The 14420-nt window shown below is 42.3% G+C and overlaps 1 protein-coding gene across 3 annotated transcripts in view; it reads right to left on the bottom strand.

Annotated features, from left to right (window-relative positions):
- The window catches only part of LIFR (LIF receptor subunit alpha), a 70522-nt gene that overhangs the window by 38473 nt on the left and 17629 nt on the right, over nucleotides 1-14420 (bottom strand). For all 3 annotated transcript variants that reach the window (XM_074357252.1, XM_074357249.1, XM_074357256.1), the window contains exons 2-4: nucleotides 9802-9962; nucleotides 7930-8044; nucleotides 5369-5493 (exon numbers count right to left, since the gene is read on the bottom strand). In XM_074357252.1, the coding sequence (XP_074213353.1) occupies nucleotides 5369-5493; nucleotides 7930-8044; nucleotides 9802-9943 (382 nt within the window). In that variant the 5' untranslated portion in view covers nucleotides 9944-9962. The remainder of the gene's footprint in view (nucleotides 1-5368; nucleotides 5494-7929; nucleotides 8045-9801; nucleotides 9963-14420) is intronic.

Raw genomic sequence — 14420 nt, forward strand, 5'->3', positions numbered from 1 at the left:
TGAGAAAACTATTTATCAGCCAGTTGTTTCAAATCCATAATATGTCTTCTGATACAAACAGCAACTGGGTTCCCACAATGCTCGAGTGTCACTGGGTCTGAAGCTCCAAGTAGACAATGTGGGAGAGAAGGGAAAGGGTTTCTTTTGCATGAACTATGGAAAGCTTTCCTTGGTAAAGCTTTCCATCTGTGTTCTCTGCACTCTTTCCACTCATCTCCAAGTGTTAGAGCTCCCCATGCTGGGGGAAGTCACCGACTGGAGGATGCAATGAGCTATTACTGGTACAAGAACTCATAAATAGTAGCAAGATGGGGTAATGACTGAAGCACGGACTTGAGGAAGCCGAGGTACCCAAAAGGGCACCATGTAGATGAAAGTAGTACTTAGCAGGATCTAGGGGGTCCTTCAGAAAGCCTAGTCTGCAGTGGTGGGCAACAGGCCTGCAGGGGATTGAGAAAGACAAACGGTGACCCAGCAGGAGACAGCTGGAGAAAGCCGGGTGAGAGTAATGAGGATGTGGATCACGATGTCCCACGTGGAGAAAAAAGGACAAAATCAAAGAAATGACTGGATCAAAGAGATGATGGGTGAGTACAACAATAAATGAAAACATCTAAGATTTCCTCAAGTTTCTAGCCCAGAGAGTAGGAAGAAAGGCAAAAGGAATCAGGGACCATTGTGAAAAGATATGGGAAACTGGCCATGGACGACCATGTTTCAGGGGAAGAAGAGCTGCCCAGTGTGGGGTCGGGGGGTGGGGTGGGGCACAGACAGTGAGTGAGAACGGGGATCAGTCAGAGCCCGGACACCACCTCAAGAGGAACTCGCTGAGCGCAGCTCAAGAAATGAGCATAAGCCACAGACAGAACAGACGAAACTTGTTTGAGAGCTACTGACACAGTCACACCTCCTAGGAACCAGAGAAAACCCAGGATTCCTGGGATCAAAAGAAACGGGGCGTCGTGCAGGCCAAAGAAAACAGCGCTCAGAGAGGAAGGCTGAGAGAGGACCCCGGGCAGGGGTGAGGGCACCATCAACACCTGAGAAAGGGCTGGCCGGGCAGCCGGCTCAGAAGCCGTGTGACAAAAGGAAAAGTGGGAAACCCTGCTCAGGGACACGGCCTCTCACAGGGACAAACTGGTCAACAAACAAACAAACAAAAGTAGCATAAAGAACAAGGGAGTCTTCAAAATCTTTCAGTCTCCCTACCTATAAAGGATGGGTAAATTATTGCAAAATGTGGGATTCACTGGAAAACACACAAGGCATGAGCCTGTTCGGTTCTGTGAAACTCAGGCTTTCTAGTGTGAAGGGCTCTTTCTTGCCTGTTCTCTCCTCAAATGACAGTAAAGTGCAGGTAAGTGAAAAGAAATTCAGAGACACAGGCTCTCAGGCCCCACATCTACCCCAGTGTTTCCCCAGGAAGCTCAAGGACCTCTAGGTAAAGTCACAGCCAGCACAACTGCGCGAGCTGACCGAGGTAGGGGCCGAATGCGCTAGGTAACAAAAGTGGCGGAGCAGGCCAATATAAACTAGTCTTGGAACTTTCAGCTATGTAAGTTTAAAAACCTAAAGCTCTAATCTGTTCTTAGAAACAATGATCAGTACTTACATGTAAACTGAAAAAAAAAATGTGCAGTATATTGTATATATGTATTTACATGCAATAGAATGTATATGTGCAGTCAAACTGTAATAATTCTACCTACTAAAACTGAAAAAGGAAAAAAAGAGAAGAAAAAATATCAATCAACCAATCAATCAGTCAGTCAGTCAGTCGATCTTGGAACTTAAAAAATTAGTACTTAGTAAACTTAACTAAAATTTGCCGACCACAGTGCTCTACACTGGATTTATGTAAAACATTCAGGGCTGCACAGGAAATGGAACATGTGGATTTAAAGCCTAAACTAAGCAGCAAGGTCAACAGATACACAGCTAAATAAGGACAGTGGAGGATGCTTTATGGGAGAAGTTTTAAGTGGGAAGCTGCTTTCAAAAAAGGAGAAGCAAACGAAGAGCAACGAGCTGATTCAGTGCCAGGAGGGGCAAGTTCAAGGTGGCAGGGCAACCACACAGAGCCGAGGCTGCCAAGAACACAGTTCCTTCAAATGTTTCAAGATGTCACAATGTAGTAACTTAAAATTATGAAACATGAGAGTATTTTGTTAAGGAAACACTCACCTATTAAACTGCTTCCCTCCCGGAAAAGGACATACCATTTACATTTTATCTAAATAGCAGTGGGCTACTTCTCAAAGCCCAAGTCATAGCCAATATTTCAAGCTAAAGTCAGTAACAACCACAATCACAAATGAAAAGGTGAAACGCAAACACACTTTCTTCATGGTACACTTCTTCGTCGTATACCTGGGAAGTTCCCCTAAGCTCCCACTGTTATGTGCATTTCTCTCCAGCTAAAAGACACTTGAGGACAATGTTAACTTGCTTTCTAGAAACTTTTCAGCTAGAAAAAAAATTTCATCAGTCTTATTTATCTTTTAAAGCTGCTACGTCTTTACCCACAACCTCCGTGCCCTTCGTGCCTTACATCAGGAGACAGGTGCTTTCCCAGCTCTTTTATAGGATCCATGTTATTTATTCTGTCTCAGACAAATCCAAAATTTTAGGTTGTTTTAAGAAACTCAGAGATTAAAAATCTTACAAAGACTGATTTTTGTGCTTGCCCTTGTCAATTAGAAGCTTATTAAATGACGTGTGTTAAATATCTTGTTTGCTTTATATGTATACTTTTTAAAGCATCTTAAGATCTGGAGAAAACTTAATTTCTCACACTTTCATTTAGTAGAAAGTCGCAAAAGAGCCCAAATCTTTTCATGCATAGCTCCACTGTCATTTCACAGCCTCTCTTGCACATGGTAGGTGCTCAAAGGCTTTCCGATGCATCTACCTCCCTCTCTTCTATTCATCTAATTTGCTTTTCAATTTTCTTTTTTTTTCTCTGTGGGTAGATAAGCTTTATTGTTTTTATAATTAAGGACAAACAATGATAATAATTACAGTAATGATAGATAACAACAATAATGGTCATTTTTATTAAGACAAATCTCAGGATTTCTCATTTTGCTAAAGTCAACCTTGTGAATCTCAATTACAGTTCACAATGCTTTTCAATTTTCTTATCAGTATTATCTTATTAGAGAAGCAGCAGAAATAACTTAGCATTGAGATACTGTTAATCTAATATTCTAATCACAATCAGGCCCATTATTATCAAAAATGCTGTCAACAACTTGTATGATATGCAAAAACAATGATCTATTAATCAAGTAAGTCACCTAGAGTCTGTCTGGCTTTGCCTTTCTAATTCTAAAACTGTCATTCCAAGTAGCTTCCCAGACAGAACCTTCTCAATCCCTACTGAAAAAGCAGACAACACAAACTGGCTCTCCGACAGAGTCCTGGAGAATTCTGTAAAAATCTGGAATAAAACTAAGTTAGATTCTTCAAACCTTACTATAAAGTAATTCCAGATGGATGAAAGATTTAAATCAAGCATGATAATAAAACCAAAAACTCATAAAGAAAAATAGCAAAAGTTTCCATTATATAAAAATAAAAACCTGAGGTGTGAAAAACAGCACAAAGCTAAAATTTTAAACTTGGCAAAATATTTAGAGCAAATATGACAGAATGAATAGTCGTACTATATACAGGGATCTCTTACAAACTGATGAGGAAAAAGATAAATTTCAACACAAGAGAAAATCTACAAAGGATACAAACAGTTCAGAAAAGAACGAAAATGACTGGTAAGTTTTTAAAAAGTAATCACAAAAATATAAAAACAATAGTGGCATAATTTGGAGGCCATCAGATTGAAATGGCAAAATTAAGAGAGATGAACAAACCCAGTCCTGGCAAGGATGTGGACAGGCATGCACACTCTAAGATGGTGTTTGTGGGAATGCAGAGAAATTCAGAATTTTTGGATAACAATTCGCAATGAAAATATCAAGAGTCATAAAAAGGGGATGTCCTGCATGCAGCATTACCAACTCTAGAAATTTAGCCTAAGGAAGTCATCACAAATTCAGAAACACATACATGCAAATATGTTCATTAAGGCATTGGTTATAATATTGAAACACTAGAAATTAAAACCTCATTATTAATAATCAATGACTTAATCATGGTACCTCCATTCAATGGAACACCATGCAGTCTGTAAAAACAATACAGATTTATTTACATAACAACTTGAAAATTTACATCTTCTGTGAAGTCTATCATAAAGTAATGTGAACTTTACTATTTATATGTACAGACACAGAACATACATGTAAGTATTAACAGAATTTCTCCGTGAGTACTGGGATCATGGCTCATCTGCACAAAACAATCTCACATGGAAGAAACAGGAAGAAAATAACAAACATGGCTCTTCTCTCTCTAGCCTGAAAACAGCCCTAAGTAGCACTCTCCTCAGACAATACCTCAGCCAGAAAATGAGACAGGTTCTAAGTTCCTGGACAGCATGCTTTGTTATTATCCTTTCAAAATCTGTGCTATCTTAGACACACACCACTCCAAACACGCACTCTGTCTGTAAAACTGGACAGATCACAAAGTTATTTATATTTTCTTTCCTTTGCGTCAAAGTCAGTCATCCTTGTAAGACTCACTGTAATATCATTATGAAGCCATCTCATAATAGTTGTCAGAAGGCAACCAACCTGCTTATTCCACCATTAACAGAGTCAAAACCACTGAGGTTTTTAAGGTCCCACTGTGCAGCAAAATTTCCATCTCCGTCAGCCTGGGTTTATTTTGTGCCTCCACCCAGCCTGTAGCATATGTCCTAGGCAATCGGTCAACATGTAAGGCACTGGGCTAGACACTAGGTGGAGAAGACAACGTCTCTGTCCTCAGGGAACCCATTTGCTTGTGGGGGAAACATACAGGAAGCACTTAATTACATAATAAATTATTTATGCAATTGTAAGAAATGCCACAAAAAAGAAATACACAGCCTACAGCAATGTTAAGAAAAGAATGGGGTCCCCCTGGGGGGAGATGGTCAAAGACTATTTCTTAGGGACGCCTGAGGAATTCCAAAAGGCGTGCAGGAATCAACAAAGTAGAAGGGTAGGATGAAAGTATCCAACTGTGGGAAGGACCGTCACCTCTGTGACATCTACTTGATTGACCAGAGAGAGAGCCTGCTTCCATCTTGATCCTGGCTACACTCCACCGTCTGAAGCATGGTTGCTCGATAAATGAGAGCCATTAGTGCAAGAGCAGATACAAAAAAGATGGTGCATTTCTGTCAATTATAAAGCACCACAGTACTAACAAAGGCACCATTCTGAGTTATTTTCAGATCAATTTTTTTTCAAATACTTACAAACATCTTTTTCATTTAGTGTGAATTTACTTATTGAACTTCCAAAATTTATTGTTACTTCATGATCACCAGGTGAAAGAGCTGGGATTTTAGTATTTTTCTCCAATCGATAACAAGAATGCGACCTGCAATATAAGAAATCAAATTTTAATTAGCAGATAAAATTGAGCGCAATTTTCATAAAAACTTGATTAACACAAAATACACTGGAAAATACGCTCTTTTGTATACAGAAACGTAACAGGTTATACTGCATTTTAAGACTGAAAAAAAGAGAGGCTGGCGGTAAGTCCATCAACGTGGTGGTAGGAAAAATAACCAGACTGTACCAGGACGTCAAGTGAGTAAGCAGAGATGGTTCTCTCAAGAAACAGGATTTCAGCCTGCCCTTCAAACTCCCACCCAACCTTTCCTCTGCAGCCTCGCCTCTCACCTTACATACCCTGCACTTCTGGACCAGACCATCACAAGGTCTCACCCTGAGACGGTGCTCACAGAGTCTGATGGTAGAAAGGAACCCGGCCACTCATCGTCCTCAGACACGCCCTCAGCTTGGCTGCTCCTCTGTCCTGGTTCACGGTTCACTCGTACAAAACACTCATCAGCTCTGCTTTCAAAATGCTTCTAGTTCCCACCTACTGCCTCTCAGACAAAAGCGATTCTTTCCTCTGTGGTGCCATGGCCCTTGGCATCTTTACAGGGCACGTTTACATGTGCTTTCCTGTTGTTCAGGTGCATTTCTAGCTTCCCACCTGCCCTGCCCCAGTCCTGCACAGGCCTCTCCACGGTGCTCACTCAGGACTGAGGACCTGGAAGGGTCAGCTTGCTTCCTTTCAACCTCACCTGTGAGGCTTCTTTACCTGCCAGCAACACAAAACCACCTGAATTCTCTAAATCATGTTCTTTTATACATCTGTGCCATTGTCCCAGTATTCTTTCAGGCTGGAATGGTTTTCTGTTCCTTTTCTGCTGAGAAAACTGGGTGTTCCTTTTCCAAAACCACAGCTCTGACAGCCCCTCTAGTCCCCACACTCCTCAATCAACGCTCCCTTAGACCATCACAGACAACTCCTACAGTATTGCTAGGCTCTGCGACGTCCTGGAGCTGGGATGACGTCCTCCCTGTGTGGCTGTTTACCAGATTCTGCAGGTCCTCCCCTTCTGGATTCACAGGAGGATCGCACTTCTCTGCTCCTCCGAAGCCATGCACAGCCACGTGACGTTATGTGTAGAAAAACTAAGTGACAGTCACATCTATCATGTTAGGAAGGAAGCTCTAAAAGCCTGGCAGGCAGGCTGTGCTCCCCTCTGGTCCCTGTCCTGGTGCACTGGAAGATGAGGGCCTCTGGCCTGGGTCCCTGAGGGAGGGGCCAGGGGCAGAGATGCCAGCTGATCTCAAGACAGACACGGAACACAAGCAGAAGGTAATCCTTTATGTTCACTGCAGAAAATAAGGAAGATTCAAAGGTTGTTTCTGCAACAAAACCAAGCTCATCCTGGCTGATAAATTACCACAACACTTAGCGTAATGCTCAACAGAAGTACACTGACTGGGAAAAAATCTGAGTGTATTTAAATCCACATTTGTATCAGTTTACTTTAGGAACCACTCATCAGCAAACTGGGACTCGGAGCTGCTGTGCTGGAACTTCTCTGGTGTTGTTAAAAGCTCAGAGCCCTGCTGGGATTAGGGAGAAGCAAGAAGAATGTTCTGGCTTGCAGACAGCCCAAGGGCTTCCACTCCAGGCTCTGGCACTTGTAGCTGCCTCCAAGATGACCTGAGACGGTAAGGTGGTGTGACAGGACCTACTGAGTGTCTCATAATGTCCATGCCCCCCCTCTCCTTGGGAACACTAGCCCAAGGTTTACCCAGACACACTGCCATCAGCTATGAGAACCCATCGACCAGCCTCTTAGGCAAACAGGTTTAGCCATCTGACTAAGTTCTGCCAGTGAGATGTATAAGCAGAGGTGTTGCATGGGACTTCCTGGAAGTCTCCTTAAAGAAGATCACCCTTCTTTTCCTTCCTGCTTTCTGGAATGCAGACATTACAGCAGCTCCTGAAGCGTCATCTGGAACCACGAGATCACACAGTGAGGACAGCCGAGCAGTACAATAAAGAGGAGCCTGGGCCTTTCACTGCCATGTGCAGCCACGTCTGCCTTGAACTGCCTACTCCGGACCTTTAATGTGACAGTGTATGTCTGTCTGTTAAGCCACTATTACTGACATTTTCTGTTAGGCAGAGTCAAAACTTAAACTTTATTGATGTAGACAAACACTGGCTCAGGACAGACCAGTAATACTCCCCCCAGAGGATCAGAATCCACAGCCCCTGTGTTCCATACTCAATATTCACATAGTAAGAGAATCAAAGTTGTAGGCAGGAGAAGGGTTTGTTTCCATCCTGGTTGATGTAAGATTCAGATTTTTAGGAAATTAGAGAACTAAGATTTAAAATTTCTTTTAAAAATTTCCAGAATAAAATCTTTATATCCTAAAATCAAAGGACAAAGAACTTCAGGTTCTAACTATGAATTAATCAGAGTTTTTCCATTACCCGTTTTCAATGCAAACTTCATAAGCAGCACCACGGCCTGCTCCAGAGGGGGCTCTCCAAGAACAGTCCCACACTTGTAAATTGTTAGTAACACACTTCAAATCATGAGGAGTCCCTAGAGAAGGAGAAACAGAACACACAAACACACACACACACACAATACGCTTATTAATTTAACTGCACTGTAAAAGTCAACAAGTCAGACCGTCCTCAGCCTTAAGCGTAAGTCTCTGAGGGCCTGTGCTCGTTATGCGGAGCTGAACCTGCAGTCACAGGAGGTGGCTGGTTTTATGTTTCTTTTTGTAGCTTTGGTTTTAAAAAAGCTAATGAGTAAACTGATGAAAGTGGGCCAAGCGCTAGACCACGTAGGGGGGAGGCCTTTCTCAAAAGTTCCACCTCCAGGCAACTAGGATAAATACAGGGAGTGGCTGTACAGAGTCAGTGAAGGGACCAGGAGGGGGCCTGGGAGAACTTTAATCGCCAATGGTCCCATTTGGTGGGGGAGAAAAAACAGAACTCTAAGATTCTTAGGAACTCTGTGTCTCTGTGTCTCCCAAGCCACAAACACAGCTTCTGGGCACTCCCAGCCACAACTTCATGGCTTGTTACCAGGCTGCCACCTGTACAGAAATCCCAGAGCCAATCCTTAGATTCTTATGAAGTATATCACATAAACAGTAATAAACTCACACGAGTATCTGAAAAATATACATATTGTGTGTAGGCTTAAACAATAGGAAAGTAATGAATAATTCAGAAGGTTACAATCCTAACAGCTCTTTCTCACATCTATAAAATAGTATTAGATCATGGAACACATAAGCACTATACAGTGAAAAAATGTCATTCTAAAAGGACAAGAGAGAGAAAGAAAAGAGAGCATGAGAGGGAGGGAGGGACGACAAAAGGAAAAAAGGAAGGACGGAAGGAGGGAGGGAGGGGAAAAAAGCAATTATAATGTGAAAAGGCTATTGTAGCTCAGATTCTCTACATACATGTTTATAAAAAAGGAATTTTTCTTCAATTTTTACATATGGTTGGTATGATATTCACTACAGCAATAAATTATAAAGGTACTTATACAAGACAGAAAACAAAAACATTAGGAACACATCAGAAATCATCAGTAATCACAGTAAAGTTATTTAATAGTGATTCTGGGAGAAAAGAGAAGACCTGTTTAATTATGGAAATTATATAAAAACTAAACTCAGGGGCAGTAAGCTAGGTAACATCTACACAAACATCCTTAATGTATTTCAATAAAATGAAGAGAAATCACATGTTATCTTAAAAAGGTATTTAGATTTCATTTATGTGACATTCTCAAAGGCAAAACTATAGACAGAAAGTAGATCAGTGTTGGCTGGAGGTGGTAGTGGGAGGGGCTGACGACAGAGGAGCACAGGGAATTTTCTGGAATGATGGAACTGTTCTGTGTCTTTTTTTTTGAGATTTTTTTAAACATTTTTTATTGATTTATATTATAATCATTTTACAATGTTGTGTCAAATTCCAGTGTAAAGCAAAATTTTCCAGTTATACATGGACATATTGGAACTGTTCTGTGTCTTGATTGTGCTGGTGGTTACATGACTGTATGCATTTGTCAAAACTCACAGATCTTTACCTTAAAAGGGTGAATTTTATTGTATGTAAGTTGTACCTTAATTTTTTAATGGGGAAAGAACATTTAGATCTATCTTCACGGAGCTTTTTAAAAGAAACCAGAAGTACATTTTAAAAATGACAAAGAAATGGACTTTAACCACAAATAACCTGAAGGGTTCGATAAAAACAAAAGATTGCTTCTTAATCAAAACAGTAATGACATTGCAATAGGTTCATTTTCTCTGACTCTGATGCACTTACTTTTTTTCTGGCTGCTTACTTGATTCATTAAATATAGAAGAAGAAATGTTAACAAGATCCACTGGAAATTTGAAGTCATCCTCATTCTTTTACTGTCCACCATCCGGGATGGTTGTTTCAAACATAAAAAAATGTCCATCATCCATGCAATGCAGTCAGTCCTGGATGAGGAGAAGAATTTCAAATGGTGCTCAAACTGGTCCACAGACATACCTTACCCTGTGCACATCAACACTGAAAATGGATACTGACAAATACTGAAACACACTGCACATTAAAACCATGGAGACACTAGACTCAGCTGCTCTGGCTTTAGGAGACGTGACAGTCAAACACAGTTCTTGCTCTGGGCGCTATCAGAGGGTCAGTTTTTAAATGATGGGCTTCAGGTTCAAGATTATAACCGAGTACATACTTATCAACACTCCAGTACTGCCAGAGTATAGAAAAGCAGTGCATAAAACCAAGGTTCTGACAATTTTAAGTGATACATGAAATGAAGTTTTTAATTTTAATTGGTACATATTAACTTTTATAGTTATTTATTTATGACAAGAAATGTTGGTTTTCTTTTTCATGTACACTGTGATATAAAGTTTCTACTTCACTTATATTTTAAAAGGTTAAAGAAAAAAATCAGGGTAATTAATAACATATGGGGGACTGCAGACGTGACAAAAGTATTGACAATGACACACAAATGTCTAAAGCGTAATAAACACTGCAACAACTACAGTGGGAAGGGATCACTGACAGACTAGAGATTTCAACACATTGCTATGGAAAACAGAAAGCATACAGACGAGCAGGGACTGGCTCTGGTGGGCAGTAGGGAGGGGAAGCAATGGAGGGATGTGGTGTTCAGCCCAAGAGCTCCGCAAGATCCCCGTCAGCAAATGCTGAGAGACAGCCGACCAAGTGCCAGGCCCTCCTCCAGGCACCAGAGGTGCAAAACTGAATTAGACAAAGTCCCTGCCCTCCAGGTGCTTAGGTTCGAGTTTGGAGAGAAACATACATAAACAAGTAATAAATTTAAGATCCTGGCATGCACTTTAAAAACCAGAGTCAGTACATGTGTGAGAGTGTGTGAGTGAAGTTCTGTTATTCGAGCTGGGATCTGACTGATGAGAAGACTGCCATGACAGTACCAGGGGAGAGAGCAGCAAGAACAGACACACAGACCTGAAGGTAAGGATGGGCCTCCCAGGTTCAAAGGTCAGGAAGAGAGGCTGAGAGGCGGTGGGATGGTCAGGGCACAGAGGGCCTTATGGCCATCAAAAGGATACAGAGTTTAATGGGGTAGAGACGAGAAGCCACTGGAGCATTTTAATCAGGGGAGATCCATGATCCAATCTGCACTTTGGAAGGATTTCTCTAGCTGCTACGTGGAGAAGTCTGCCAGCCAACAAGGCCTCCAAAGGTACTGAAAACTCCTTGTCAGACTTAATAGTGCCTCATTTGTATATTGGAATGGACAACAAAGGATCATAAAACACGCAAGCAAAGCCTAAATCATTAAAGATAAATTCAGGATAAACAAGGTTGCCAAAAGGAAAGAAAAATTAATCCCAGAGGAAATAGGAATAATGTGAGAAACAGGAAAATCAAACAAATAAACAAACAAACAAACAAACAGAAAACCACCTCTAAACAGTATTCTCCAAGCAGACATGGCACAGCCATAAAAACAAGGGGATGCAATAAAAAATGAATAACCAGAAATAAAGATAGCCCTTACATGATAAATACATTGGTGGATATTAAAATATTTTAGATGACAGATAAAACATTGAGCCATCTTTCAGGATAACCAAAAGACAAAAACGTAAAATGTGAGAAGAGATATGAGAAACAGGGACTTGACGGAGGAAAGGTGATCCAACATCTAAATAACTGGAGGCTAATGAGAGAACTCAAGAAACATTCTTCTGCGACAGCAAGTGGCAAGGATGGCTACTTGGCTACTGTTCAGTACTTTCAAAAACTCAGGAAATGAATCCCAAATGGTGTAAATAATTCTAACCAAAACATACACGAGGCACAAGTACACATTTCAAAAGTGGTCAAGTATTTTGTGGATGAATAACTTCCTGGTCAAACACAGTGTCGCCAAGCTTACTTATTAAAATGAAAATGTATTCATGGAATGTCTAATCGCTAAAGTTACAGAATTACATGGCATGTACAGGAATAACTGAATAAAGGAGACCAAACTTGACCAACCCATGACTAAATCATCACAAACCATATTCACTGACTGGCTAAACATTATCTTGAAATGAGACAGTCCCTCACTCCAAGTGTACAGTTCTTCTAGAAAAGAGGGGTGTGTCCCACCAAGTGGCAGGTGGGGGATGGAGGCGGCCAAGGACGAGCTCTGCACCGGGTTCTGTGGACTTAAGACTCTCATCCTGGCTCCATTACTAATTAGCAGCATGACTGAGCGCAAATCACTTAACTCCTCCGGGCTTCAACCTCAACCACGGCAGGGCGGAGGCAAGCCCTTCTCAGGGTCCACAGGAGAGCCATCCCCAGGTTACGCTGTAATATTCCATTCCTGTTGGCAGGCACAAGCCAGCAGTCGGCAGCTCACTGGCACAAGGTCAGCAGTGCCATTAACAGCCACCAATCAGGGACACCACCGGGAAGGTCTGTGAGGGTCAGGGTGGAGGTGCCCGGGAACAGAAGAATCAACAGCACTGTCACCGCTGCCAGCTTAGCTGAAAATAGGCAGGGTGATAAAGAGGACTTTCTTGTTATAACATTTACGTACGAAATTTTGAGCAAGCCATTTAGACCATATAATATTATGCTTGTAATAGACCTGGCTTCTCTACCAAGCAAAACTTTCAAATGGACTTATTTAAGGCCAGAATAATACATGAACAGAGCCTTGCAGTGTACTTCAGGAAAACAAGGACATGTGAAACTTGTCTCTGCTCCCTTCTGATAGAAACGTTGTCAGAACTTACTTTTTTTTCCCACCAATTCCTTATTCCTTAGAGGAAAGCACATTTTTTATAGAATTTCAGGAGCTAATTTTCAAAATTACGATAGCTGTCCCTAGACACACAGAAGAATGCAAATGTAAATGCCTAGAAGGGCAAAACAGGTAAGAAACGACACAGGCAGGTGCTAACCGGAGCTGTGTCCATGGCAGGGAGAGCCACTTGCTCTGAGGGCAGCCAGCAATGGGCTTGTTTTGCCAGATTTTCTGCTTTTTCAAGACAAGGTAGCAATCTGGGATTTTACATGAAATACTCAAATTTGTAAACATACGCAACTGATTCATATTTTTCCAACATTCTAAAGGCCAAGCAAAACACGCCTTCTGACTGCATTCTGCACAAGGACTACCAGTTTGTATCCTGTGCAATGTAATTGAAGGATTCAAAAATGTCAATGAGCCCTTCTGTTTAGGAAAATCAATCGTGCGGAATCAATTTACAAAATTGCTGAATAGGAAAAAAAAATCTGTTTTTTGTTTGGTTGTCTGTGTTTCTCTGCAGGTATCCTGACCTCTGTCTCAGGCAGGCAGCCGAGCAGCCTGAGCTGGGCCCATGTGCAGAGCTCCGCCCCAAACCGCAGAGCGCTGGCCCCTCCTGTGACAGCAGGGCATCCACACGGGCACCAGCACCGTCTGCCTTCCCCTGGGCTCTGAGAGTTCTGGCTCCAGTCTCTGAGAGTTTTGGACCTTTCTGCTGAGGACAATTAGAAAAAAGAGGGGAGAAAAGTAAAGCTAAAGGCAGAGAGGCACCAGAAACTGTATTCCTGACATATCTTGTTTAGGGTGTTGTATTCATTTTTTCCCTTTGCGGTGTGGGTAGGGAGGCAGGTGGGCACAGAGGGAACGGGGAACGTGACAGAGAGCATTCTGCCGGCAGGAATCCACCCCAGCCTGGGACGGAGCTGCGGAAACACCTGCTCAGTCAGGAGATGGTGAGTGAAAAAGAGGACCCAAAGCCTCTTTATCTCGAGCCTCTATCTTTGTCACCACAGTGAGATAACTCCCTTGTCATTAACTCACAAAGGAATGAAACACTGGAGGGAGAAAAGCTGCTTAACTACATACAAGACAGCAAAATAAATGCAGAAGCAGGTCGCAGAGTCTATAGGACATGCCAGGATGGCGCCTGAGCCAGGGAGACCGAATGGAAAGCAGCGTCTGTACTGCCGATTCCTGCTCTTCTTAGTCTCCTTTTCTTCACTGCTTTCTGTCAGGGAACATAACAAATCACCTGAAAACCGTGAGCAGCAACCACTTTCCTAATTCTACTCCCCCCCCCAACCCCCTCCAAGGTCCTAACTTCCTGCAGCACTGCCTCTGCAGGGGGCCTCTCGGACCGGAATCCTGGCGGTTGGGTAGACTCTGTGGTACCAGCAAAGCGCAGTGCGGGGCTGTAAGGACAGGAGAGCACCCGTGAAAACCCCAGCCTGGCTGGATGGGGAAGCTCGGTGTGGGAAGGCAGACTGAGACGAGGCTGTGCGGGGAGATGGAAAGGCTTTAAGGGAGCGGGAGCTTGAAGGAAGTGGTGTTTTAAGGAGCTTAATTAAGAGACACTTGCAATAACAGAAAGACATACACAAAATCCACTTTCAACTATAAAAATCTAGTCCTC

The sequence above is a fragment of the Camelus bactrianus genome, chromosome 3 (genome assembly GCF_048773025.1).
Source record: "Camelus bactrianus isolate YW-2024 breed Bactrian camel chromosome 3, ASM4877302v1, whole genome shotgun sequence".
NCBI lineage: Eukaryota > Metazoa > Chordata > Mammalia > Artiodactyla > Camelidae > Camelus > Camelus bactrianus.